Source organism: Nicotiana tabacum, chromosome 6, assembly GCF_000715075.1.
Source record: "Nicotiana tabacum cultivar K326 chromosome 6, ASM71507v2, whole genome shotgun sequence".
In the NCBI taxonomy this organism is placed as follows: Eukaryota; Viridiplantae; Streptophyta; class Magnoliopsida; order Solanales; family Solanaceae; genus Nicotiana; species Nicotiana tabacum.
In genome coordinates, this window is record NC_134085.1 from 99,479,423 (window position 1) to 99,504,947 (window position 25,525).

A 25,525-nucleotide genomic window follows, 5' to 3' on the forward strand; every position below is an offset into this window, starting at 1 on the left:
ACTAGTTATAGTATGAGACGGAGCAAAAATTAATCTAGATATTTACACATTTTTCAGATTTTCTAACCAAAACAAATTCATTTTTTTCAATTATGCATTCTGAACTGATCCCATTAGGTGATCTTAATCATCCCTAATTCTAACCTATTCCTTTCACAGTGCTCTCTATTCAGTGCTTTTGTAAAGATGTCAGCAATCTGTTTATCAGTAGAACAAAATTCTATAGTGATCAGTCCTTTCTCATAGTTGTCCCTCAAAAAATGGTGTCTAACATCTATGTGCTCAGTTCTATTATGATGAACCGGGTTCTTAGTCATACTAATAGCACTAGTGTTATCACAGAAAATAGGGATGCAACCAACTTCAATACCAAAATTCATCAACTGCTGCTTGATCCACAACAATTGAGCACAATAGGAAGCAACAGCAACATACTCAGCTTCAGCAGTAGATAAGGCCACTGAATTTTGCTTTTTAGTATCCCATGACACAAGACATGAACCAATGAAGTGTGCCATACCTAAGATGCTCTTCCTATCCACAAGTAAACTTGCATAGTCAGCATCAGACTATCCCACTAGGTTAAAGTTACTACCTTTTGGATACCAAAGGCAAAGGTCAGTAGTGTCTTTCAAGTATCTCAATATTCTTAACAGCAGTCAAGTGGGATTCCTTTAGATTTGCTTGAAATCGAGCACAAAGCCTTACACTAAAAACAATGCCAGGTCTGATAGTAGTAAGATACAAAAGTGAACCAATCATACCCCTATACAGCTTCTGATCAACAGATGACCCAGGTTCATCTATGTCCAATTTTGTGGCTGTTGCAATAGGAGTATCTATTTCCTTTGATTCTTCCATTTTAAACTCCTTAATCAACTCTTTTGCATATTTCTGTTGATGGATCATGGTTCCATTCGAGTTTTGTTTAATTTGTAAGCCTAAGAAGAAATTAAGCTCAACCATCATACTCATTTCAAATTCACTCCCCATAAGTTTAGCAAATTGCTTACTTAGATTGTCAGTGGTTGCCCCAAAAATTATGTCATCAACATATATTTGTATTACAAGAAAATCCTTACCTTTTTCTCTCAAGAATAGAGTGCTATCAATTTTACCTCTCTTATAGCCATGTTTAAGCAGGAATTTGGATAGTCGTTCATACCATGCTCTAGGAGCCTGCTTGAGTCCATAGAGTGCCTTGTCTAGTTTGTATACATGATCCGGACACTCTTTGCTTTCAAACCCTGGAGGTTGTTTGACAAACTCTTCATTCCTTTAAGTAGCCATTTAGGAAGGCACTCTTCACGTCCATCTAGTGAAGAGTAAATTCCATATATGCAGCAAAGGCTATGAGGAGTCTTATTGCTTTCAACCTTGCAACTGGAGAAAAGGTCTCATCATAGTCTATGCCTTCCTCTTGGCTATAACCTTGAACCGCCAACCTTGCCTTGTTCCTTGTAATAGTTCTATCTTCATCAAGATTGTTTCTGAAGACCCATTTAGTGCCAATTACTTATCTGTCCTTGGGTCTTGGAACCAGATGCCAAACTTGACTCCTTTCAAATTGATTCAGTTCATCTTGCATTGCATTTACCCAGTCTGTATCCTGCAAAGCCTCAGCAACATTTTTAGGTTCTATAAGAGATAGGAAAGCATAAAAAGCACATAGATTCTTTAATTGAGATCTAATTTTAATTCCAGAAGTTGGATTAGTAATTATATTCTTAACGGGATGAGAACTTTGGTACTTGTAAGTTTTCACAACCAATTGGTTTTTGTTTGATGTTTCTCCGGTGTTCTATTGCTGAGGAACAGGCTCATGGACAGGTTCCATTTGGGAATTAGATTTAGTGCTTCCTTGTTCAGTTCCCCTTGTCAGGTTGCCATGGATGGAAGAACCTGTTCCATCAACTGTTCCTTCTTCTGATGCAACTTCAGCTTGGGTTGTGACTTCATTTAAACCTTTTACTAGCCCAATAGCTTCATCTTCATGTTCCTGTCTCTCAGAAAGAATGTTAGTTTCATCAAAAACTACATGTACACTTTCTTCTAAATACATAGTTCTTTTGTATTACATTTTATATGCTTTGCTATGTGAAGAATATCCCAGGAATACTTCCTCATCACTTTTGGGATCAAACTTACCTAGGGAGTCCTTTCCATTGTTGTGCACAAAACACTTGCATCCAAATTCCCTAAGATGGGATATATTTAATTTTCTCCCTTTACGTAACTCATAGGGAGTCTTCTCTATAACAGATCTAGTCATGCACCTATTAATGATGTAACATGAAGTGTTTACAGCTTCTGCCCAGAAGCTATGGGGCAGTTTACTAGAAAGAAGTATGGTCCTAGCCATATCTTCAAGTGTCCTATTCTTTCTTTCAACTACTCCATTTTGTTGTGGAGTCCTAGGGGCAGAAAGATTATTATCTATGCCATGCTCATCACAAAATTCAGCAAATTTAGCATTTTTAAATTTAGTTCCATGATCATACCTAATTGATACAAGTTGATTAACTAGTTGTTTCTGAGTTTTTCTAACAAAAGAAGCAAATATGTCAAATATTTCATCCTTAGATGTTAAAAACAATGTTTAAGTAAACCTAGAGTAATCATCAACAAGCACCATAACATATCTCTTACCACCTCTGCTCAGAGTTCTCATTGGTCCACAAAGATCCATATGGACTAGTTCCATCGTTCTGGTGGTACTTACCATTTTCTTGCCTTTGAAAGAGGATCTTACCTACTTCTCCCTTGCACAAGCCTCACAAACTTTGTCTTCCTTAAACATGATGTTAGGCAGACCTATCACCAGGTCCTTGGAGACTAATTTGTTGAGTTGACTTAGACTTGCATGTTCAAGTCTTTTGTGCTAAAGAAGGGGATCATTGTCCAGCACACTTAAGCATGTGAGTTCATTTTCTGAAAGAGTGGACAAATCTACAATGTATATATTGTTTACTCTTTTTCCCTGCAAAACAATCTTGTCAATGGTAAGATTTATCACGAAACATTTGGTAGAGGTGAATGCTACCAAGTTACTTCTGTCACACACTTGTGATATACTGATTAGGCTATATTTCAAGCCATCTATCAAGTAGAAATTCTTAATGGAGTGTAAGTCTGTCTTATCTACCTTTCCAACCCCAATGATCTCACCTTTATTACCATTTCTAAAGGAGATGTTACCTCTTTTTAGGTCCTCAGGTGAAAGGATCTAGTTCTTGCTTCCAGTCATATGCTTTGAACATCCACTATCCATGTACCATATTTGGTTGTTCCCCTTCACTTGGACCTCAGATTCCTCATCGAATTCTCCAATTTCCATAAGTGCATGTTTATCTCAATCTTCATCTTCTGAATCCTCATCTGAGCTTTCTCCCCAAGCAGTAACCATAGCCTTTGTTGATCCTTTATTTTTCTTGGGATGAACCTGTTCCTTCTTCTTGTTTCTTCGTTCAGCCCTTTCCTTCTTCCATTCAATTTCCCACTGAGGATAGTTTTTGATGATGTGGTCAGTCTTACCACATTTGTAGCAGCCCTTGTTGGTCTGTTTTTAAGGGACCCTTGGTTTGTTGTAAGTTGCACCTCTTGAAGAACCCTTTCCTCTCATTAGATACTTCTCCAAATCCCTCGTGATCATAGCCATTTCATCCTCCTCTAGATCTGCACCTTCAACAATTTTGAGAGTCAGGCTTCTTTCCTTCTTGAGTGCATCCATCTTCATGGTTTGCCTTCTAAGTTCATAGGCATCGAGATTTCTAATTAACTCGTCCAATTTAAGAGTGACAATGTTCTTTGATTCCTAAATAGCAGTTATTTTGCTTTCCCAAGTAACTAGTAAAACCCTTGTCAGAATTTTCTCAACCTTGTCTTCTTCAAGGATAATCCTTCCAAGAGACTTAACTTCATTTGTTAGTGTTGTGAACCATGTATATATCTCTTGGATGATTTCTCCTTCTTCATGGTGAAATTCTCATATTGAGAGTACAACAGTGTTCCTCTTGATCTCTTCACTTGAGGAGTTCCTTGACCTTAGCATTCTTTTCCCACTTTTCAAGTCCTCAATCGTGCAGTCAGTTCTTGTTTTTGGCACTTCTACTTGTTCAGCAGTCTTCTTCATGGTAGCTATGGGACCATCAGTGACAATGTCCCATAGCTCATAGTCTTCTCCGATGATGTGATCTCGCATCTTGTTTTTCCATCAGGAGTAGTACTAGCCATTGAAGAATGGAGGCCTAGCAGTGGATTGTCCTTCCCAGTTTCCAGGTGGTGCATTCATCTTGATATGTTCCTAAGGTGTTAGCCTCTTCAAGGATAACCTATTCTGATACCAATTGATGTTTTATACTTCAATACCACACGGGGGGAGTGATTTGTGTGGTGTCCAATTTTTCGCTTAACCTGATTATAGAAGGACCTGGTTCTTCTATGTGTTCCAACTACTACTATTGCGGAATAATAAGTACAGAAATTAAATAACATAGATATTTTACGTCAAAAACACCTAGCTCAAAAGGTGAAAAAACCACAACCTACTTTCCAGTAAGATTTTCCCAAACTCTCCACTAAAATCACTAAGCCAAAACTACATTTACAAAAACTCTTTTGTAAACCAAGGACTAACTCTAATCCCTTTGTAGCACACAGTCATAGCTGTTGCGACAACTTCAAGTTAACTCTACTAAGTACATAATACAATTATTTCTAGATAATGTTGAAAGGTACAATAGGAAAACACCCACTACAATTGAACTAGAATAAAAGACCGATACTTGGAACTGGTTCTTCTATCTGGTTTATGTAGTTTCAGGTTTGCACACTTGAATCCCACACAAATTTCTTGCAAAAGTGCCTTGCTATTTTTCTCTCAATTCACGTTTAACTTCTGCTTATATGTGTTGCATGTTAAAGAGAACAACACTGATATTTATGGAGTTAGTAAATAGAGATTGACTAGAATTCTGATGCTACTCTTCCTTGGTGGAAGAGTTCTAGTTGATCTCAACCTCTAACTCTATCCTTCTCTTAAACCGTGTTCTCTTTGAGTAAGGAGTCTTTCTCCTTATCCAATATGCAACCTTATCGATCAAGATTAGGAGATATCACTTCTAGTAAGTTAGGTTTATTCCTTCACGTGTATCTCACATGCTTTAGTTGACCATATTTGTGCTTCACTAGGATAGACTTGGTCCATGTCTGAGTTCCTTTGTCAGGCTTCAAAACTCACCTTTACTTGGGCCAACAAATTGCTTCCTAATTGTTTATTCCATTCTGATACTCTTGTAATTTTGTATTTATTTAAGTGGTTTATAATATATGGTGTGTTGGAATTTGTCCTAATGTCGTTCTTATCTTTTTGATATATTTAGGACTTTTTTTAATGATTAAGTACAAGCAACAACAACAACAACAACAACCAAGTATATCCTCACAAGTGGGGTTTTGGGAGGATAGGATATACACAGCCTTACCCCTACCCTGAACGGGCAGAGAGGTTGTTTCTTATAGACCTTCGGCTAAAGAAAAGGTAGAAGAAGCACTGACATCAAGTAATAACAATACATAATATTTAGAAAACTAAATCTAAGATATCAAAATATAAGATGAAAGAAGTATCGATAGCTAGTAATAACAATGCAAGATATATAGTGATAGCAAACTAAAAGAGTATTGATGACATGTAATAATAGTACAAGATATGTGGTAATATCAAACTAAGGATAAAAGGGCTACCATACTAACACTAATTCTCTTGAACTAAGGAAGACAACGGGAAACGACTAACTACATACTAACCTTCTACCCTAATTCTCAACATCTACACCACCCTCCTATCAAGGGTTTTGTCCTTGGTTAGCTCGAGTTGTGCCATGTCCCGCCTGATCACCACTCCCCAATACTTCTTAGGCCTACCTCTACCCTTTCTCTTATCCCCGTAGGGCCAACCTCTCACACCTCCTGACTGGAGCATCTGTACTTATCCTATTAACATGCTCGGACCATCTCATCCTCGCCTCTCGCATCTTTTCCTCCATAGGGGTCACTACCACCTTGTCCCGAATAACTTCGTTCTTAATTCAATCTGACCTTGTATGTCCATACATACATCTCAACATCCTCATTTCAGCTATTTTTATCTACTGGATCTGGAAGTTCTTAACTGGCGAGCACTCTGCCACATACAACATAGTCGGTCTAACCATCACATTGTAGAACTTACCTTTAAGTCTCATTGGTAAATTATTATCACAGAAGACATTGGAAGCGAGCCTCCACTTCATCCACCCTTCTACGATGCAATGTGTGAGATCCTCATAAATCTCCCATCACTCTGAATCACAGACCAAAGGTACTTAAAACTCTCTCTCCTGGGAATGACTTGCGTATCAATCCTCATATCCCCATCCATTTTCTGGGTGACACCGCTAAAATTTCACTCCAAATATTTTGTCTGATTAAGTACAAGATGATCAATTATTATAATTAATATCTATACGTGAAACTGTCCAACTTGTTACTTAGGAGAGGATTAGCTCCAGTAAGAATTGCTTCATCAGATTGCAATGGTAAGCCTAAGGACCACGACGTTGCTAGTCAAGAATTAGATGTTTTGGATGCTATCTTTTTCTTTATGTTTTCCACAAATAATTGCCAACTAAACATATGTATTATTAATGATTCAGGATTTGGAGGTTAGATGCCACAAGTTTTGAAGTAAACATGTTGTAATTTATATGGCCCGGATAGGATATACATTTAGTCTGTTTGATCAATTTTGGTTTCGGTAAAAATTATTCCAAAAAAATTTACGTAATGATTACAACTTGGAGAAAAGCATAAAAATTCAATTGCAGTTCATATTGTTGGTGTACTTTAGCATTTTCACATTAACATTGTATTATCCCATGATTTGAGAGACTTTTTCTTTCTCTCTCCTCGTTTGCAACGGTATTATCACTGTCGAGTTCAGACAAGCCTCCGTTAACCACCCCTACTAAGGTAGGTCTCCTCTCTCATCTCTCCTCTTCCCTCTTTCCTCTTTTCTTTCTCTCCCCTTATTTCTTTTTCCCATCTTCCTTATTTCCCAGATCCCCCCTTCTCATATTGTCGGCAACCACCCAAGTGTCGATGACAGCACCTGCTGCCCTCTCTCTCATCTCCCCCTCTCCTTATGCTCCTTGTTTCTTTTTTGTCTTTATTTTTAGTGGACTGTAGCCATCCCACCCAGAACCCTTTCCCACTGTCGGCGACCACCCAATGTCAGCTCTACCCTCTTTGTTTCTCCCAGTTTCTGGACCTCTCCTTGTTTGTTTCCCCATCCCTGGTGTGTGTGTGTGGGGTGTGTGGTTTGTGTGCAGCAAATAGGGACACCAAAAAAGGATTTTCCAGTGTGATGCAGCAAGACTACGAGCTAACCCGTAGGATGCAACAGGACTGTTAGTGGTCTTGAGCAGATCTAGTGTACTTCAGGAAGACTCACTCCAGGTTCTTTCGTTCCTTCTTTGATATTTGTGGTATCTGTATATTTTCCTTGCCTACCTCCTTTACATCTACAGTATCTTGTTTTAATTTTTATTTAGTTAGACTTGCTTGCCTTTATATGTCTCTGTCGATAACTTTTATGTTATAGTTAATATATAATTTGTGTCTGCTTACCTGTATCCGTATTTGCACCTTTGAACCTTTAGGTTACTTTTTAGTCTATTCATTTTGTAGCTTTTTTCTGGTCTAATGGCCACGATGATCTATGATAGAGTGAGGTCATGTCCTCGGGGGAGGGGGGGTGGAGAGTAAGGGTGCCAGGGGGTAAGGGGCCCTCTAGGTTGAGAGTGGGGTCATGGAACATAGTGTGTTTAATAGGAAAATCTATAAAGTTAGCAAAGATTCTCCATAAGAGTAAAATTAACATAACCTGTTTCCAGGAGACTAGATGGGTGGGTAGCAGGGCTCGAGAGGCAGATGGGTTTAAGTTATGGTATTTTGGGAGGGTTAGAGGGAAGAACGGGGTTGGCATCTTAGTTGATAGGGATCTTAGGGAGCTACTAGTTGAGGTTATGAGGGTGAATGACACGTTGATAGACATTAAGATAGTCGTGGGTGGGTATACTTTGAACGTAGTTAGTGCTTATATGCCTCGGCTGGGTTTGGACGAGGAAGTTAAAAGGCACTTTAGGAATATTTGGATGGGTTGGTGAGGGATATACTGTCCACCGAGAAGCTTATAGGAGGAGATTTTAACAGCTACATTGGGAGGTAGTCTGGGGTATGGCGGTGTGCATGGTGGCTTTGATTTTAGATATAGAAATGGAAGAGGTACTTCGTTGCTGGAGTGCGCTAAAGCTTTTGATCTAGTAACTGCTAACTCGTGCATCTCGAAGAAGATGGAGCACCTGATAACCTACCGAAATACGGTGTCCAAGATCTAGATTGATTATCTATTCCTTAGAAAGTGAGATAGATATTTATGCACGGATTGCAAGGTCATCCCAAGTGAGAATCTTATGACCTAGCATATGCTTTCTGTTATAGACATAGAGATCAGGTGGACGAGAAGAAAGAGGGTTATGTCTGGTATACCTAGGGTCGGGTGGGATATATTGACTAAGGACAAAGTCCAGGAGTTGAGGGAGAAGTTGTTGGCTATGGAGGCCTGGAGGAGTAGCGGGGATGCGTGTTGTTTATGGACTATGACAACGAATTGTATTAGAGAGGCGGCGAGAGAGGTGTTAGGTGTCTCGAAGGTTTTATCTGGTGGCCACAAAGGTACTGGTGGTGGAACGAAGAGGTTCAAGGGAAAGTGAAAGCTAAGAAAGCAGCGTATTTGAAGCTAGTAAAGAGCATAGATGAGGGGGAGAAGAGGGCTAACAGGGAGGAGTATATGAAATCTAAGAAGGAGGAGAAGTTAGCGGTTACTGCAGCTAAGACCGAGGCGTTTGGTCATTTATATGAAGAACTTGAGGACAAAGGCGGGAACAAGAAGTTGTACATGCTGGCGAAGGTGAGAGAGAGGAATGCCCGTGATCTGGACCAAGTGAGGTGCATAATAGACGAGGAGGGTAGAGTTTTGTTGGAGGGGAACATATTAGGTAGAGATGGTTGTCTTACTTCCATAAACTCTTGAATGAAGAGGGAGATAGGAGCATTGTGTTGGGTGAGTTGGAGTACTCGGAGCGACTTCAAGATTTAGGGTATTGTAGACGCATAGGAGTGGGGGAGGTTATAAGGGCTACGCACAGGATAAGTAGGGGTAGAGCGACTGGGCCAGACGAGATCCCTGTAGAATTCTACAACAGTGTGGGTAAGGCGGGTTTGGAATGGCTCTCTAGGTTGCTTAACGTCATATTTAGGACGAAGAAGATGCCTGAAGAGTAGAGGTGGAGTACGATGATTCCATTGTACAAGAACAAGGAGGATATCAAAAACTGCAATAATTATAGGGGTATCAAGTTGTTAAGCCATACGATGTAAGTTTGGGAGAGGGTGATAGAAGGGAGGATGAGGAGGAGTGTGTCCATTTCCGAGAACCAATTTGGTTTCATACCGGAAAGATTGACTACTAAAGCCATTCACGTTGTGAGGAGATTGGTGAAGCAGTATAGGGTGATAAAAAAAGGACTTACATATGGTGTTCATTGGCCTAGAGAAAGCTTATGACAAAGTCCCAAGAGAGGTTCTATGGAGGTGTTTGAAGGATAAGGACTGCCTGTAGTGTATATTAGAGTGATCCAGGGCATGTATAATGGAGCGAAGACACGGATAAGAATATCAAAAGGAGACTCTGAATACTTTCTGAGTTGCGATGGGGTTGCATCAGGGTCAGCACTTAGCCCGTTTTTATTTTCCTTGGAAATGGACGCATTGACACGACATATTCAAGGGGAGGTGCCTTGGTGCATGTTATTTGCAGATAACATAGTTCTGATTGATAAGACGCGAGGTGGTGTTAACGAGAGGCTGGAGGTCTAGAGACATACCCTTGAGTCTAAAGGTTTCAAGTTGAGCAGGACCAAGACAGAATACTTGGAGTGCAAGTTCAGAGGTGTTACCCAGGAAGCAGACGGTGATGTAAGGCTTGATACGCAATCATTCCCAGGAGAGAGAGTTTCAGGTACCTTGGTTCTATAATTCAGAATGATGGGGAGATTGATAAGATGTTACACATCGTATCGGAGTAGGGTAGATGAAGTGGAGGCTCTCTTCCGGTGTCTTCTAAGATAAGAATGTGCCTTTGAGACTTATAGGTAAGTTCTACAAGGTAGTGGTTAGACTGACTATGTTGTATGGGGTAGAGTGCTGGCCAGTCAAGAACTCCCATATTCAGCAGATAAAAGTAGCTGAAACGAGGATGTTGAGATGGATGTATGGGCATACTAGGTTAGATAGAGTTAGGAATGAAGTTATTCGGGACAAGGTAGGAGTGGCCCCTATGGAGAAAAAAAATGCGAGATGCTAGGCTAAGATGGTTCGAGCATGTTAAAAGGAGAAGCGCAGATGCCCCAGTCAGAAGGTGTGAGAGGTTGGCCTTGGGGGGTAAGAGGAAGGGTAGAGGTAGGCCAAAGAAGTCTTGGGGTGAAGAGATCAGGCGAGACATGACATAGCTTGAGCTGACCGAGGACATGACCCTTGATAGGAGGGTGAGGAGATTGAGAATTAGGGTTGAAGGTTAGTAGGTAGTCGAGCGTTTTCCTGTGTCTTCCCTAGTTCAATAGTATTAGTGTTAGTATGGTATCCCTTTTATCCTTATTTTTCTATTACCACATATCTTGTACTGTTATTTCTTGCCTTCCATATGCCCCAAGTTTTCTATCACTTCATATCTTATACTGTTATTACTGACTATTAGTACTTCTTTCATACTCTCTTTTGCTATCTTGGATCTCGTTTTCTAAATACCTTGTATTACTATTACTTCTTATTACATCCTTTCTTTAGTCGAGGGTCTATCGGAAACAGTCTCTCTGTCTTTTCAAGGTAGGGGTAAGGCTGCATACATCTTATCCTCCCCAAACCCCACTTGTGGGATTACACTGGGTTGTTGTTATTTTTATCCCATGATTTGAGAATTGGTCATAACTCCTAATTAACCCACTACTCTATGATGTAGATAATGGTTATAGCTTTTTTATAACTACTTTCTCATGTTCTGCTACTAATTACACGCTAATTCATCTATTAACCCATGTTTTCCGTGATTTCATAACTTATTACCCCATTTTCTTCCAATTCAATCCAATGAAGAATTCAAACACCTTTAAATAGGAATCTTTTGTTCGTAATATGGTTTATGAAAAATATTGTACAATGCTTGAAAAAGTGAGGTTAGAATCACGAAAATAAAAGAGTTTTACTTTGTTAAAGGTGCTCCAAGTGTTGGATCTTTAGACTCAACAATTTGTCTAGAGTTTGTCTGAGTCATATGACATAATCAAGTTGTTGTACCTTAGGAGAGACAAGTCAAAGTATTACAACTGGACCAGTGAAGATTTTATCACAAACAATTTTAAAGAAATTCAATTTTATTACAGTTGAAAAAATTACTTATATTAAGGTAGGAGATCTCAACGGACATTCTGTTTCACTCTCTTTAAGAGATAGAAGGGTAAAGTTATTTTTACTTGCTGAACTGAAGCGGAGGAAGTGTCATCGTCCTCTGTATCATCGTCAACCGAGGACATCCTCAACCACGACAATACCATGCTTGTTTGGTTTGTCGGTGGTTCATCGTGCCATCTAAAATAGTCGCACATTCCATTATCCTACAAAATAAAAAAATAATTTTCGGTGATTGAATGAAAACACGTACCTTATATAACTTTGAAACACAAAATTTACTCACCTTTGACACTATACAACCCCAGAATCTTTAATCGGAGTTTCTAAGAGTTGTTGAAGTCTTCAACCTATAGTATTTGCCACAAAAGCAAACATCGGGTTCGATGGATGACAAAACAACAATATTGAACTTTAGGATGCCTACGACATCACCGAGGAAGCTAAAGAAGAGAGAACATAGAAGAGGAAGTCGAAGAACATAGGCAGAATGATTTCCCAAGGCTGTTTTATGCTCCAGACTTATATAGCACATGGTATGCATGCGCTACACTAGTCAAATATGACCAGACGTTCATTAAGCTGGATGTTTGTTACTACGGTTCTTTGTATTTTCTTATTAATATTCTTTTGTAGTTTTTTTTACGTCACTTTTATTCTGGCCTCAAGCTATCAACTTGCCAGTGACACCTTGCGCCGTTTTGTTAACTTTATGTATCACTTTAACTATTTATATGACTTCTTATATATGTATGTGTAGTCTTGTCTAAAGTTTGCAAGTGGCATGCTATTTGACGTTATCTGTCATTTCAATATTGTTCATTATTACTTTAAGTGCATTGCTATATGCCTCGCTCCGTAATTAACCGTAGAGTATATTTTAGGCTTTATAATGGCTATTTAGCAATTACAATCAATAATTTTTGTGTTGTGGTTCACTTAGGTGTATTTGTCGATTAATAGAAGGGGATAAGTATGAAATTAGGAGTTCAATACCCAAATTCTCCTTTTTTTTAGTTCGTTTGGTAGGATTTTGGCTATCAATTACTAATGTTTAAGTTTTAGTTCCTAACCCTAATATTTAGCTAAAATCCTGCCAATTAATAGTTCTTAGGAAAGGTATATACATGCCAATTTTCCATAAATGAAATCGAAATAGAACTCTGATTCTCCAATTTCAGAAAAAATGCAAACTATTTTTTTTTTTTTGCAAGAATTCTTTTCACATCTTTGCAACAATTTTTCCTTTCACAATCTTTGCAAGAATCACTACATTTATACACAGATTTCATTTTGTTAAAATAATTTTTTGTCCGCGAATTCATCCAAAAGAATAAAGGAAAACCTAGGTAACCAAATTGATATTGTCCTCCGCCACACAACCATGTTGAAAGTGTGATAATATGAATATGTTTCATGCTCTTAAAATCTCAAGGATAGAAAAGTTTGGCGAATAAAAGCTCATTCCAAGTATCTTGAAGACCAGGCAAACACCAATGCACACAATCAGCATAGCTAACTGGATTTACCAATTGCTCCGCTGTTAATGGATTCCACTGCTTCTTGTAAATTGAAGTGTGAGCATCTTTTCTGTAACTTGAGAGCTGCGTGATGTTGAGAAATGTAATGGGCACTTTTGTTTTACGAAACACTTCTCCAATCACTTGCATTATACTTTTTCTACTATCTGATCCCCAGTAAATTGGGTCCTTTATAATTTTTGTTTCATTGTAACAGTTTTCATTTGGTTCTCCTCCCCAATCTATGCTCCTGCAAAAATAAAGATTAACTACTACTGTTATTTTTTCAAATTTTAATGTGACAAGAAGAATTTCAACAAAAAATGAAGATTGTTACTTTTGATGAGAAGGTGACATGCTAGTGAAAAAGACTCTGGTTTTCTTTGGATCCATATTCTTTTTCACCCATCTCAGCATACTCTTCATTCCCATTCGATATGCATCCTCCGTTGATACTACCGCAATATCCTTCACTTCATCCTCAAAAGACCCTTGTCTGTGTCAATTTCATTTCAATATCATTTAGCCCTTCACAAACAGACAAATCTAAATAAAAGAAATTTTACACTATCAGTATATTTTGATAGATTGTAGAAAGCTATTTACTTAATTTTTTAAATTACCAAATTAGACTTACTAGAGAAAATCACATGATGTTGTATATTACTTTAATCAAATGTTATAAAAAACAGATTTAAATTTGACTTGCTAAAAGAATACGAGAGGGAAAGATAATTACAAAATGTTGAATTCTAGGCCGGTCATCCACCAAAGATAAGTATTGAACACGACTATATCAGCTCCTTTCCAATTCTTTCCGTGCTTATTTATTGAACCTTTCCTGACAACTCTATCAGATATTCTATGTACCACTGCATCATCGGCATTTGATTCCAGCAGAAATGGTGCCCAGTAAAACTCAATTGTCGCATTGTAATCCTGCAATATTAATTAAATTCAAGCTAAAGCAACACTTATTAAATCGATGTAGTCATGAAATATTGCTATATGCAACTTTAAAATGATCACCTTGGCTGTGAAAACAGAGAGGGAACCAAAAGTTTCAATGGACTTAGCATTCTCAGGAATTAGTCTATGGAGAAGACAAACCATTGAAATATATTGTCCTCTGTTTAAGGAATCTCCCACGTATAACATCCTCTTTCCTCTAAGGGTTTCCAGCATTAGTGTCACATTGAAACTGCAATTGTCATAGAAAACAGAGAATTGATATTGTTAAATTTCCATCAATTATACAGTGTGAAAAAGATTATATAAAAATAAAAAGGTCACCCCGTTTAAGCAGGTAAGAGTTGTTGAACTACACAATAGATCAACATTATCAATTATGGAGCAAGAGAACAATGTAGTCAACCAGGTTAAAAGTACAATGTAGTCAACCAGATTAAGATTAGTGAAGGAATAATAACTTGTGAGCCCAAGTAAAGGTGAAGTTTTGAAGACTTCCAAAGGAACTCAGACATGGACCGGTCCATCTTGTGAAGTACAGTTATGATCAACTCAAACATGTGGGATGCACGTGAAGGAGATAAACCAAACTTATTAGAAGTGATATCTCCTGATCATGATCGAAAATGTTGCATATTGGATAAGGAGAAAGACTCCTTACACAAAGAGAACACGAGTTGAGAAAAGGATAGAGTTAAGAGTATGAGATCAACTAGAACTCTTTCACCATAGAAGAGTAGCATCTGTATCCTAGTCAATCTCTAATTGCTAACCCCTTAAATATCAGTGTTGTTCTATTTTACAGGTAATGCACATAAGTAGAAGTTAAACGTGAATTGAGAGCAAAATAGCAAGGCAATTTTGCAAGCAATTTATGTGTGATTCACGCGTGCAATCCTGAAGCAACTTGAACCAGATAGAAGAACTAGTTCCAAGTGTCTATCTTTTATTCTAGTTCAATTGTAGTAGGTGATTTTACACTATACCTTTCAACTTATTTAGAAGCAATTGTATTAGGTACGTAGAGTTTTCAAGTTAGAGTTAACTTGAAGTTGTCGCAACAATTGAGGTTGTGTGATACAACGGGATTAGAGTTAATCCTAGGTTTACAAAAGAGTTTTTATAAATGCAGTTTTTGGCTCAGTGATTTTAGTGGTGAGTTTGGGAAAATCATGCTGGAAGGTAGGTCGTGGTTTTTTCTCCTTTTGATCCAGGTGTTTTCCACGTAAAATCTCTGTGTTCTTTATTTTATGTATTTATTATTCTGCAACTGTAATAGTTGGAATACATAGAAGAACCAGGTCCTTCTATAATAAAGATAACCAAATATTGGGTACCACACAAATCACCCCCCCCTCTTGTGTGATATTGAAGTCTAAAATATCAATTGGTATTAGAGCGGGTTATCCTTGAAGAGGCTAACACATTAGGAATAGATCAAGATGAGTGCACCACCTGGAAACTGGGAAGGACAACCCACTACTAGGCATTCACTTTTTAATGGCCAGTATTACTCTGGTGGAAGAACAGAATGAGAGACCACGTCATAGGAGAATACTATGAACTTTGGGACATTGTTACTGATGGTCCCCTAGCTACTACAAAGAAGAATGCTGAAGGAGTGGACGTGCCAAAGATGAGAGCTGACTGTACTGTCGAAGATTTGAAGAAATGGGAAAAGAATGCCAAGGCCAAGAAATGGGTTGTGTGTGGACTAGGTCCAGACGAGTACAGCAGAATTCAAAGTTGTACCACTGCTAAGGAGATCTAGGACACTCTACAAGTGGCCCATGAAGGAACTCCTCAAGTAAAGAGATCAAGAGGAACTCTGTCGTATTCTCAATATGAGAATTTCACCATGAAGGAAGGAGAAACTATCCAAGAGATGTACACAAGGTTTACAACACTAATAAATGAACTTAAGTCTCTTAGAAGAATTATCCTTGAAGAAGACAAGGTTGAGAAGATCTTGACAAGGATCCTGACAGTAACTTGGGAAAGCAAAATCACTGCCATTCAGGAATCAAAGAACATAGCTACTCTCGAGTTGGATGAGCTGATTGGAAACCTCACTGCCTATGAACTGAGCAGGCAAACCATGAAGATGGATGCACCCAAGAAGGAAAGAAGCTTGGCTCTCAGAATAGCTGAAGGTGCTGACTTAGATGATGATGAAATGGCTATGATCATAAGGGATTTCAAGAAGTACCTAATGAGAGGAAAGGGTTCTTCAAGAGGTACAACCTTCAACAAACTAAGGGCTCCTGAAAAACAGACCAACGAGGGCTGTTATAAATGTGGGAAGACTGACCACGTGATCAAAAACTGTCCTCAGTGGGAAATTGAATGGAAGAAGGAAAGGGCTGAATGAAGAAATAGGAAGAAGGAACAAGTTCAACCCAAAAAGAACCAAGGATCAACAAAGGATATGGTTGCTGCTTGGGGAGAAACCTCAGATGAGGACTCAAAAGATGAAATCGGAGATGAACAAGCAATATGGCAATTGGAGAATCAGACGACGAACAAGAGGTTCAAGTGAAGGGAAGTAGCCAAATATGGTACATGGATAGTGGCTGCTCAAAGCATATGATTGGAAGTAAGAACCATTTCCTTTCACGTGAGGACCTAAAAGGAGGTAATGTCTGGAAGAAAGGTGAGATCATTGGGGTTGGAAAGGTAGATAAGATAGACTCACATTCCATTGAGAATGCCTACTTAATAGATGGCTTGAAATATAGCTTAATCAGTGTATCACAACTGTGTGACAGAGGTAACCTGGTAGCATTCACCTCTACTAAATGTTTTGTGATTAATCTCACTACGGACAAGATTGTTTTTAATCTTACCACTGACAAGATTATTTTGCAGGGAAAAAGAGTTAACAATATTTACATTGTAGATTTGTCCACTCTTTCAGAAAATGAACTCACTTTCTTGAGTGTGTTGGATAATGATCCCCTCCTGTGGCACAAAAGACTTGGGCATGCAAGCCTAAATCAACTCAACAAATTAGTCTCCTAGGACCTGGTGATAGGGTTACCTAACATCAAGTTCAAGGAAGACAAAGTTTGTGAGGCTTGTGCAAGAGGGAAGCAGGTAAGATCCTCTTTTAAAAGAAAAAAAGTGGTAAGCACGACCAGGATGATGGAACTGGTTCATATGGATCTATGTGGTCTAATGAGAACATTGAGCAGATGTGGTAAGAAATATGTGATGGTACTTGTTGATGATTACTCTAGGTTTACTTGGGTATTGTTTTTAACATCTAAGGATGAAGCATTTGACATGTTTACTGCCTTTGTTAGAAAAACTCAGAAACAACTAGGTAATCAACTTGCATCAATTAGGTCTGATCATGGAACTGAATTTGAAAATACTAAGTTTGCTGAATTTTGTGATGAGCATGGTATAGATCATAATTTCTTTACACCTAGGACTCCACAACAAAATGGAGTAGTTGAAAGAAAGAATAAGACTCTTGAAGATATGGCTAAGACTATGCTTCTTTCTAATAAACTGCCCCATAGCTTCTGGGCAGAGGCTGTAAACACTGCATGTTACATCATTAATAGGTGCATGACTAGACCTCTTATAGAGAAGACTCCCTATGAGTTACTTAAAGGGAGTAAACCAAATATATCCCATCTTAGGTCATTTGAATGCAAATGCTTTATGCACAATAATGGAAAGGACTCCCTAGGTAAGTTTGATCCCAAAAGTGATGAAGGAGTATTCTTGGGATATTCTTCACATAGAAAAGCTTATAAAGTGTACAACAAAAGAACTTTGTGTGTAGAAGAAAGTATACATGTAGTTTTTGATGAAACTAACATTCTTTCTGAGAGACAGGAACATGAAGATGAAGCTATTGGGCTGGTAAAAGAATTGAGTGAAGTCACAGCTCAAGCTAAAACTGCACCAAAAGAAGGAACAGGCAATGGAACAGGTTCTTCCATCCAGGGCAACCTGACGGGGGGAACTGAACAAAGAAGAACTGAAACTAATCCCCAAATGGAACTTGTCCATGAGCATGTTCCTCAGCAATAGAACATGGAAGAAATATCAAACAGAAACCAATTGGTTGTGAAACCTTACAAGTATCAAAGTTCTCATCCCATTAAGAACATAATCACTGATCCAACCTCTGGAGTTAAAATTAGATCACAATTAAAGAATTTGTGTGCTTTTGATACTTTCTTATCTTTTATTGAACCTAAAAATGTTGTTGAGGCTTTGCAGGATACAGACTGGGTAAATGCAATACAAGATAAACTCAATTAGTTTGAAAAAAGTCAAGTTTGGCATCTGGTTCCAAGACTCAAGGATAGATCAGTAATTGGCACTAAATGAATCTTCAGAAACAAGCTTGACGAAGATGGAACTATTAAAAGGAACAAGGCAAGGTTGGTAGTTCAAGGTTACAGCCAGGAAGAAGGCATAGACTGTGATGAGACCTTTGCTCCAGTTGCAAGATTGGAAGCAATAAGACTCCTCATAGCCTTTGCAGCACACATGGAATTTACTCTTCATCAGATGGATGTCAAAAGTGCCTTCTTGAATGGCTACCTAAAGGAAGAAGTGTTTGTCAAACAACCTCCAAGGTTTGAGAGCAAGGAGTGTCCGGAACATGTGTACAAATTAGACAAGGCTCTCTATGGACTCAAGCAGGCTCCTAGAGCATGGTATGAACGAGTGTCCAAATTCCTGCTTGAGCATGGCTACAAGAGAGGTAAAATTGATAGTACTCTATTCTTGAGGTAAAAAGGTAAGGAACTTCTTGTAGTACAAATATATGTTGATGACATAATTTTTGGGGCAACCACCGACAAACTGAGTAATTAATTTGTCAAATTAATAGGGAGTGGGTTTGAAATGAGTATGATGGGTGAGTTTAACTTTTTCTTAGGCTTGCAGATCAAACAAAACCCAAATGGAACCATGATCCATCATCACAAATATGCAAAAGAGTTGATTAAGAAGTTTAAAATGGATGAATCAAAAGAAATAGACGGTGATTGCAACAGATACTAAATTAGACATAGATGAACCTGGTTCATCTGTTGATCAAAAGTTGTATAGAGGTATGATTGGGTCACTTTTGTATCTTACTACTAGCAGACTTGACATAGTTTTCAGTGTTGGGCTTTGTGCTCATTTTCAGGCAAATCTTAAGGAATCCCACTTGACTGCTGTCAAGAGGATACTAAGATATTTGAAAGGCACTACTGATCTTTGCCTTTGGTACCCTAAAGGTAGCAACTTTAATCTAGTAGGATATGTTGATGTTGACTATGCAGGTTTCCTTGTGGACAGGAAAAACACCTCAGGCATGGCTCATTTTCTTGGTTTATGTCTGGTATCATGGGCCACTAAAAAGCAGAACTCAGTGGCCTTGTCCATTGTTGAGGCTGAGTATGTTGTTGCTACCTCTTGTTGTGCTCAACTGTTGTGGATCAAATAGCAGCTGATGGATTTTGGCGTTGAAGTTGGTTGCATCCCTATCTTTTGTGATAATACTAGTGCTATTAGTATGACCAAGAACCTAGCGCATCATAAGAGGACTAAGCACATAGATGTTAGACATCACTTCTTAAGGGACAACTATGAGAAATGATTGATTACTATTGAATTATGTGCTACTGATAAACAAATTGCTGACATCTTTACTAAAGCACTGAGTAGAGAAAGCTTTGAAAGGAACATGTTAGAATTAGGGATGATTACGATCACCTAATGAGACCAGCTCAGAATACATAATGAAAAAAAAAATTAAAAAACAATTTTGGCTAGGAAATTTGGAACTTGTGTAAATATCTAGATTAACTTTTGCTCAGTTTCATACTGTAAATAGTATACTCCTGTGACATGTGTTGATATGACTCACTGATCTCTGACAAAATTTTCTCTATTTTGGTAAATTGAGGCATGATCAAGAGAATTCTAAATGAAGAACCTGGTTCATCAGTAATGGTCATCTGAATAACGAGGTATGCTTTTTATACTCTGCACAATTAGAAATATAAATATTTAAATCATGAGAAGAGTCCTACCTATGTTCCAAAAACACAAAAAATCCTATCCATCTATTTTTTTTTGAACCAGTTCTATCTCTACTAGAGTTCTCACCACAAAAAATGCCTAAAATCTAGGGAAGCTTAACCGTTAATTCAACTTGAAATTTCAGGTTGATTAGACCTCTATTGACTACAAAAAGCTACCGTTAGTCATTAAATAGGCTTATTTCTTTAAATACCCATCATCACCCTCTGCCACCCTCACTATTCCAAACCGTCAAAAATCTATTTCGCTCTCAATTGTTCTCTCTTCCAAAAGCCTAACTCACAAACTCTCTCAAGATATCAGTTACAATGTCGAACCCTCAAGATAATCCAGGAACTCCTCTACCATCCTCCCCTTCTGATTCCTCTACACCTTCTCCACCTAGTGCAAACCTCCAACCTAAGAAGAGATGGGTTAAAATGCTTGCTCGAAAAACTGTAGCCACAGGTGTACTGTCAAAGAAATTGAACGCAAAATTGAAGGCTTCCCAAGCCCGATAATCTAATCACTCAGACGATTCTTTCAAGTCTGCAAGTGAGGGGGAAGGACCTGCGTCTTCTGACTCTAAGAAGATCCAGAGTTCCACTTCTGAGGTACGTTCTGTATTGGCTGAGAGTGTAGAAAATAGGTTTGTTCTTGTTGGGTCTGTTAGAAATGCGAAAATGCCTGAGTTACGAAGAAGAGGAGGTAAAAATGAAATTGAAAAAGAAAGTGAGAGAGAGCGTGCAAGCTGTGATATGAGGGGAACAGGGGTAGAAGTGGTTGATTTGTCACCCACCACTAAGACGATTATACCAGCAATTTGTGGGGCTGAAGTTGAAAAGTAGGAGAAAGTGGCAAGAAAGTAGGGGGAAGTGGATCGTGGGAGGCTGCTGAGGGTTTGATCAATTTAAGTTCTCATGTGAATGAACCCGGTTCATCCATTGAAGAAACCCTAACAGACCTTCTGAAGAAAGTAGGTGCCAGTTATAATTCCAAGAATAAGATAACACTCACACCTAAGATTCCTAGTACTGCAAAACCTTCCAAGAAAAGAAAGGCTTCTTCCCCAAAAACTGCTGAAATTCCCTTGCCAAAGGGAAGAGCCACAAGGAGTAGGGTGAAACAGAGTGAGAGTGAACTACAAAAGGCTTTGGCTAAAAGTAAGAAGAAGAGCATCGGATAAAGGAAAATGTAAGGTTGCAGAGTCCTCTGAAGCTGTTGATGTTGAGGAGATGGAACAGGTCCATCAAGAGGAGCATGCAACAATGGAGGTTCAGACTCCCAAGCCCAAAAATACCAAGACTTCTTCCAAGAAGTCTTTATCTGTGTCTAAGACTGTTGAACCTTTATTGGCCAAGAGGACAAGGTCTGCAATGAAAAACAAACAAGTTAGAATTACTGAGGAGGAGGAATTGAGTGGTGAAGAAGGGAGTGAGTCTGATGGTGAACAAGACAAGATGGCCAAGTTTGGCAAGAGAAACATTTTGAAGGGAAAATTGCTGAAAGACCTGGTGGAACCAGGAATGGTTAGATTGGTGGATGCCTTAGCTGCTCAGGGCTGGAAAGACATGGTCCTTCAGATGGATGGAAGGCTAGCTAGGAATGAGATCATTGAATTCATGGTAAATACAGAGGTTAAGGATGGCAGAGTTAGCAGCCTGGTGAAAGGAGTTCAAGTGACCTTCGATGCAAAGAAGCTAGGGGAAATCCTTGACATACCCTCTGAAGGGTATGATGATTACACAAGGAAAAGGTGTTCATGTCTGGACACTCTTCCTACTGCCCTTGAAATTACCAGGAGATTCTGTGATGCTACAGAAGTTAATAAGGCTAGGGCTATACAGAAGAGTGAAATGAGGCCACAACACAAAGTCTTGTTTGAATTTGTCAACAAGTGTTTGCTGCCTCGACAGGAAAGGAGACACACTGCTAATTACATGGACTTGGTGCTAATGGAGTGTCTCGAAAGTACAAGGGAGATCAACTGGCATGCGTTTATTATCAAGCTACTAGACAGGGTTATCAATGGCTCCAAGGCCCATGCCACTCCTTATGGGTTCATTTTGACTACTGTTCTTGATCGCTGCAAGGTGCCACTGAAGAAGTGGGAAATGGCCTCAAGCAAAGATCACTTTGGAATCAACACCTTGATTGCCTGTGATTAATTGATCACTACCATTCCCAATGAACCTAGTTCATCTATGAAGACACCTATAAACAGCAAAGTCAGAGCCCTAGTGCAGGGGAGTGGAGCAAAGGATGTTGAGATAGCTAGGCTGAAGGCTCGCTTAGCAGAGGTTGAATCTGAGAGGGATGCTCTCAGAACTGAGCTCACCAAGGAAAAGGAGAAGAATGATGGGATTCTTCAAAATATGTTGACCCTTCTCCAAGCCCAAAACCAACCCTCTAGCTCCCCCAAGCCTTAGGATTTTTAGCTTTCATCTCCTGAACCTATCTAGTACCTCCACTGACCCAGATTAGAGATTTCTCTTTCTTTATGCTCATGTTTTGAATATTTTTACTTTCTGATTGTGGATTGTGGTAGCAACATATCTTTATCAATGATATCTACTGTTTTTGTTCTTGTTGACTGTTAATTTTTCCTTGATAATTTAAATATATTTGCTTGATTACTGATGATTGATCCATGGTTGCACTTGCAATTGCCCTAGTGGCCATGAGTAATTGTTAAATTTCTGGGACTCAGAATTTGTCTATGCAACTTTTTGATGATGCCAAAAGGGGGAAGAGATATTGTACTTTATATATTCTGAATAAGTGATGTTTATAACTTAATGAACCTGGTCCTTGATGATAAGTAAATTTTTCTAACTTTTTATTGATGAATACGCTGAGTTCTGACAGGGCCTAAGTGAGTGAAAAGCACAGAGTTTGTCATCATCAAAAGGGGGGAATTTTTTGGCCCAAGTAAAGGTGAAGTTTTGAAGACTGACAAAGGAACTCAGACATGGACCAGGTCCATCTTGTGAAGTACAGTTATGATCAACTCAAACATGTGAGATGCACGTGAAAAAGATAAACCTAACCTATCAGAAGTGATATCTCCCGATCATGATCGAAAAGGTTGCATATTGGATAAGGAGAAAGAATCATTACACAAAGAGAACACATGGTGAGAAAAGGATAGAGTTAAGAGTATGAGATCAACTAGAACTCTTCCACCATGGAAGAGTAGCATCTGTATCCTAGTCAATCTCTAATTGCTAACTCCTTAAATATCAATGTTGTTCTCTTTTATAGGTAATGCACATAAGCAGAAGTTAAGCGTGAATTGGGAGCAAAATAGCAAGGCAATTTTGCAAGCAATTTATGTGTGATTCACGCGTGCAACTCTAAAGCTACTTGAACCAGATAAAAGAACCAGTTCCAAGTGTCTATCTTTTATTCTAGTTCAATTGTAGTAGGTGATTTTACATTGTACCTCTCAGCTTATTTAGAAGCAATTGTATTAGGTACGTAGAGTTTTCAAGTTAGAGTTAACTTGAAGTTGTCGCAACAGTTGAGGCTGTTGCCACAACGGGATTAGAGTTAATCCTAGGTTTACAAAAGAGTTTTTGTAAATGCTATTTTTGGCTCAGTAATTTTAGTGGAGAGTTTGGAAAAATCCTACTGGAAGGTAGGTCGTAGATTTTTCACCTTTTGAGCCAAGTGTTTTCCACGTAAAATCTCGGTGTTCTTTATTTTCTGCATTTATTATTCCGCAACAGTAGTAGTTGGAACACATAGAAGAACCAGGTCCTTCTATAATAAAGTTAAGCGAATATTAGGTACCACACAAATCCCCCCTCCCCCCTCTTATGTGGTATTGAAGTCTAAAACATCATAACTCAAACAAAGAATATCTAGCCGGCGATTCACTAGCACTCGACTTAGGTTCTATTTACGTGGCCTAGGTCTTTATGTTACATGCATGTCTACGACGGATCCAGAATTTAGAAGTTATGTGTTTTGATGTGAAAGTTGTAGTTCCAAAATATTTAGATAATTTTGGTTCGTACTTATTTTTCACACACACATGTATTGCCATAACTACGAAATGCTTAGATCCTTCGTCACCCTTGACCTAGCAATTTGATCAAGGAAAAGAATTGCACATGAATAAGTAGATGAACATGACTATACTAAAGATGAGCAAATTTGGCTTAAAACTATACATGCCTTGGAATAGAACAACCATGAGGTTGCCATCTCCAATGCTGATAATCTTTGTCTGGCCGTCCATGTTCTTGGCAAGTTAATTGTGGCTGTATATAAGGACACTCCTCTTCCTCGTACAGCGGTCGGCTATAATCACGAACCCACCTCCCACTGAACAAGTCGCACCCTTCCTCTGTCTCTCCAATGGCAAATGGCAACTTCTTATTCTTCTCTACCACCATAATTCCAAAACATAGTTAGATTTTATACAATGATGACACTACAAAAGTTTTTTACAGTATCAGCTCACTCGAAAGGTAATTGCAGGTAATTAATAATATCAAGTGGAATTAGTAGCCTGGAAAATAAGGTAAGTAACAGTACGGCTATACGTTCTTTCAACAATGTTCATGCATTCAAATTGATAAAACAAAAACTTTGCTGGTGTCGAATATGATGAATGAATTACTCACTGATTCTTGAAATGGAATTGGGAGGACCAGATAGACTAGAATACTCGAGCTGGCTAAAAATGCAGCTAAAATCTTCACTGTAAAGAATGGTGACAAAGACAATAAAAGCTAATAAAGTGAAGAGAAAAGGAGAAAGACGAGCCTTTCTTAGAATAGAAGATGGAGAAGAAGAAGAGGAGGGCTTCATTGTTTTGAAGCCTTTGGCAATTGGCAGAGCGACTCTGTTTTCGTGTTTTGTTATGGTTTTAGTTAGGTAGTGTATGGCTGAATAAATACAAGAAATAATATGGGTTACGTTTGAAAATGGATTCTTTCCAGCAATTAAAAATATTATTATTTGAGGTCCTTATTGAATATGTAACTGTTCTTGTTATTATTGCGTTATCATCATTGTTATATTAGGTTTGAAGGAAAATTGATAAAGTAACAACGTATTAGTAGTTGGCTTTGTTTCAGAAATTCAATTTAATATTATGATTGCACCAAACCATGGGTCTTTTGTCTTTCTTAATTTCTTAAAGCAAGACTCATTATTGGTTTCATAATTCTTGGTGCCATATTTCTATTTCACAACTATTTAAGTGATGGTCAAATATGGTTAGTAATTTAATTATTGATGGCACAATTCATAAAAGTATACTAATAAATGCGTAATAGCTAGTGATTTGTTTAACTTGAAGTGATGGTCAAATTGCTTAGCTCGTTTTACTTTACAGCTGATAGTTTGAGTAACGTGGGAATTTGATGATAGGATTTCCACACAGAAATGATTTCACTTGGCTTCTAAGTTAAGGTTTTGGT

At 38.4% G+C, this 25,525-nt stretch overlaps 1 protein-coding gene across 1 annotated transcript; it reads right to left on the minus strand.

Moving 5' to 3' along the window:
• Nucleotides 1-12,778: 12,778 nt before the first annotated feature.
• LOC107794166 (protein trichome birefringence-like 33) lies at nt 12,779-24,989 on the minus strand. The gene is made up of 6 exons (XM_016616630.2): nt 24,725-24,989; nt 24,273-24,483; nt 14,112-14,283; nt 13,822-14,021; nt 13,420-13,578; nt 12,779-13,332 (listed from the first exon to the last, which is right to left on the minus strand). The coding sequence occupies exons 1-6, from the start codon at nt 24,909-24,911 to the stop codon at nt 12,993-12,995; spliced, it is 1,269 nt and encodes a 422-aa protein (XP_016472116.1). The 5' UTR covers nt 24,912-24,989; the 3' UTR covers nt 12,779-12,992.
• Nucleotides 24,990-25,525: the final 536 nt, after the last annotated feature.

Coding starts and splice junctions, on each gene's coding strand:
- LOC107794166 (XM_016616630.2), bottom strand. CDS start 24,911: ATGAAGCCCTCCTCTTCTTCTTCTCCATCTTCTATTCTAAGAAAGGCT. Junction 24,484..24,724: donor CAATTCCATTTCAAGAATCA/GTGAGTAATTCA, acceptor TTATGGTGGTAG/AGAAGAATAAGAAGTTGCCA. Junction 14,284..24,272: donor CATGGTTGTTCTATTCCAAG/GCATGTATAGTT, acceptor TGACAATTGCAG/TTTCAATGTGACACTAATGC.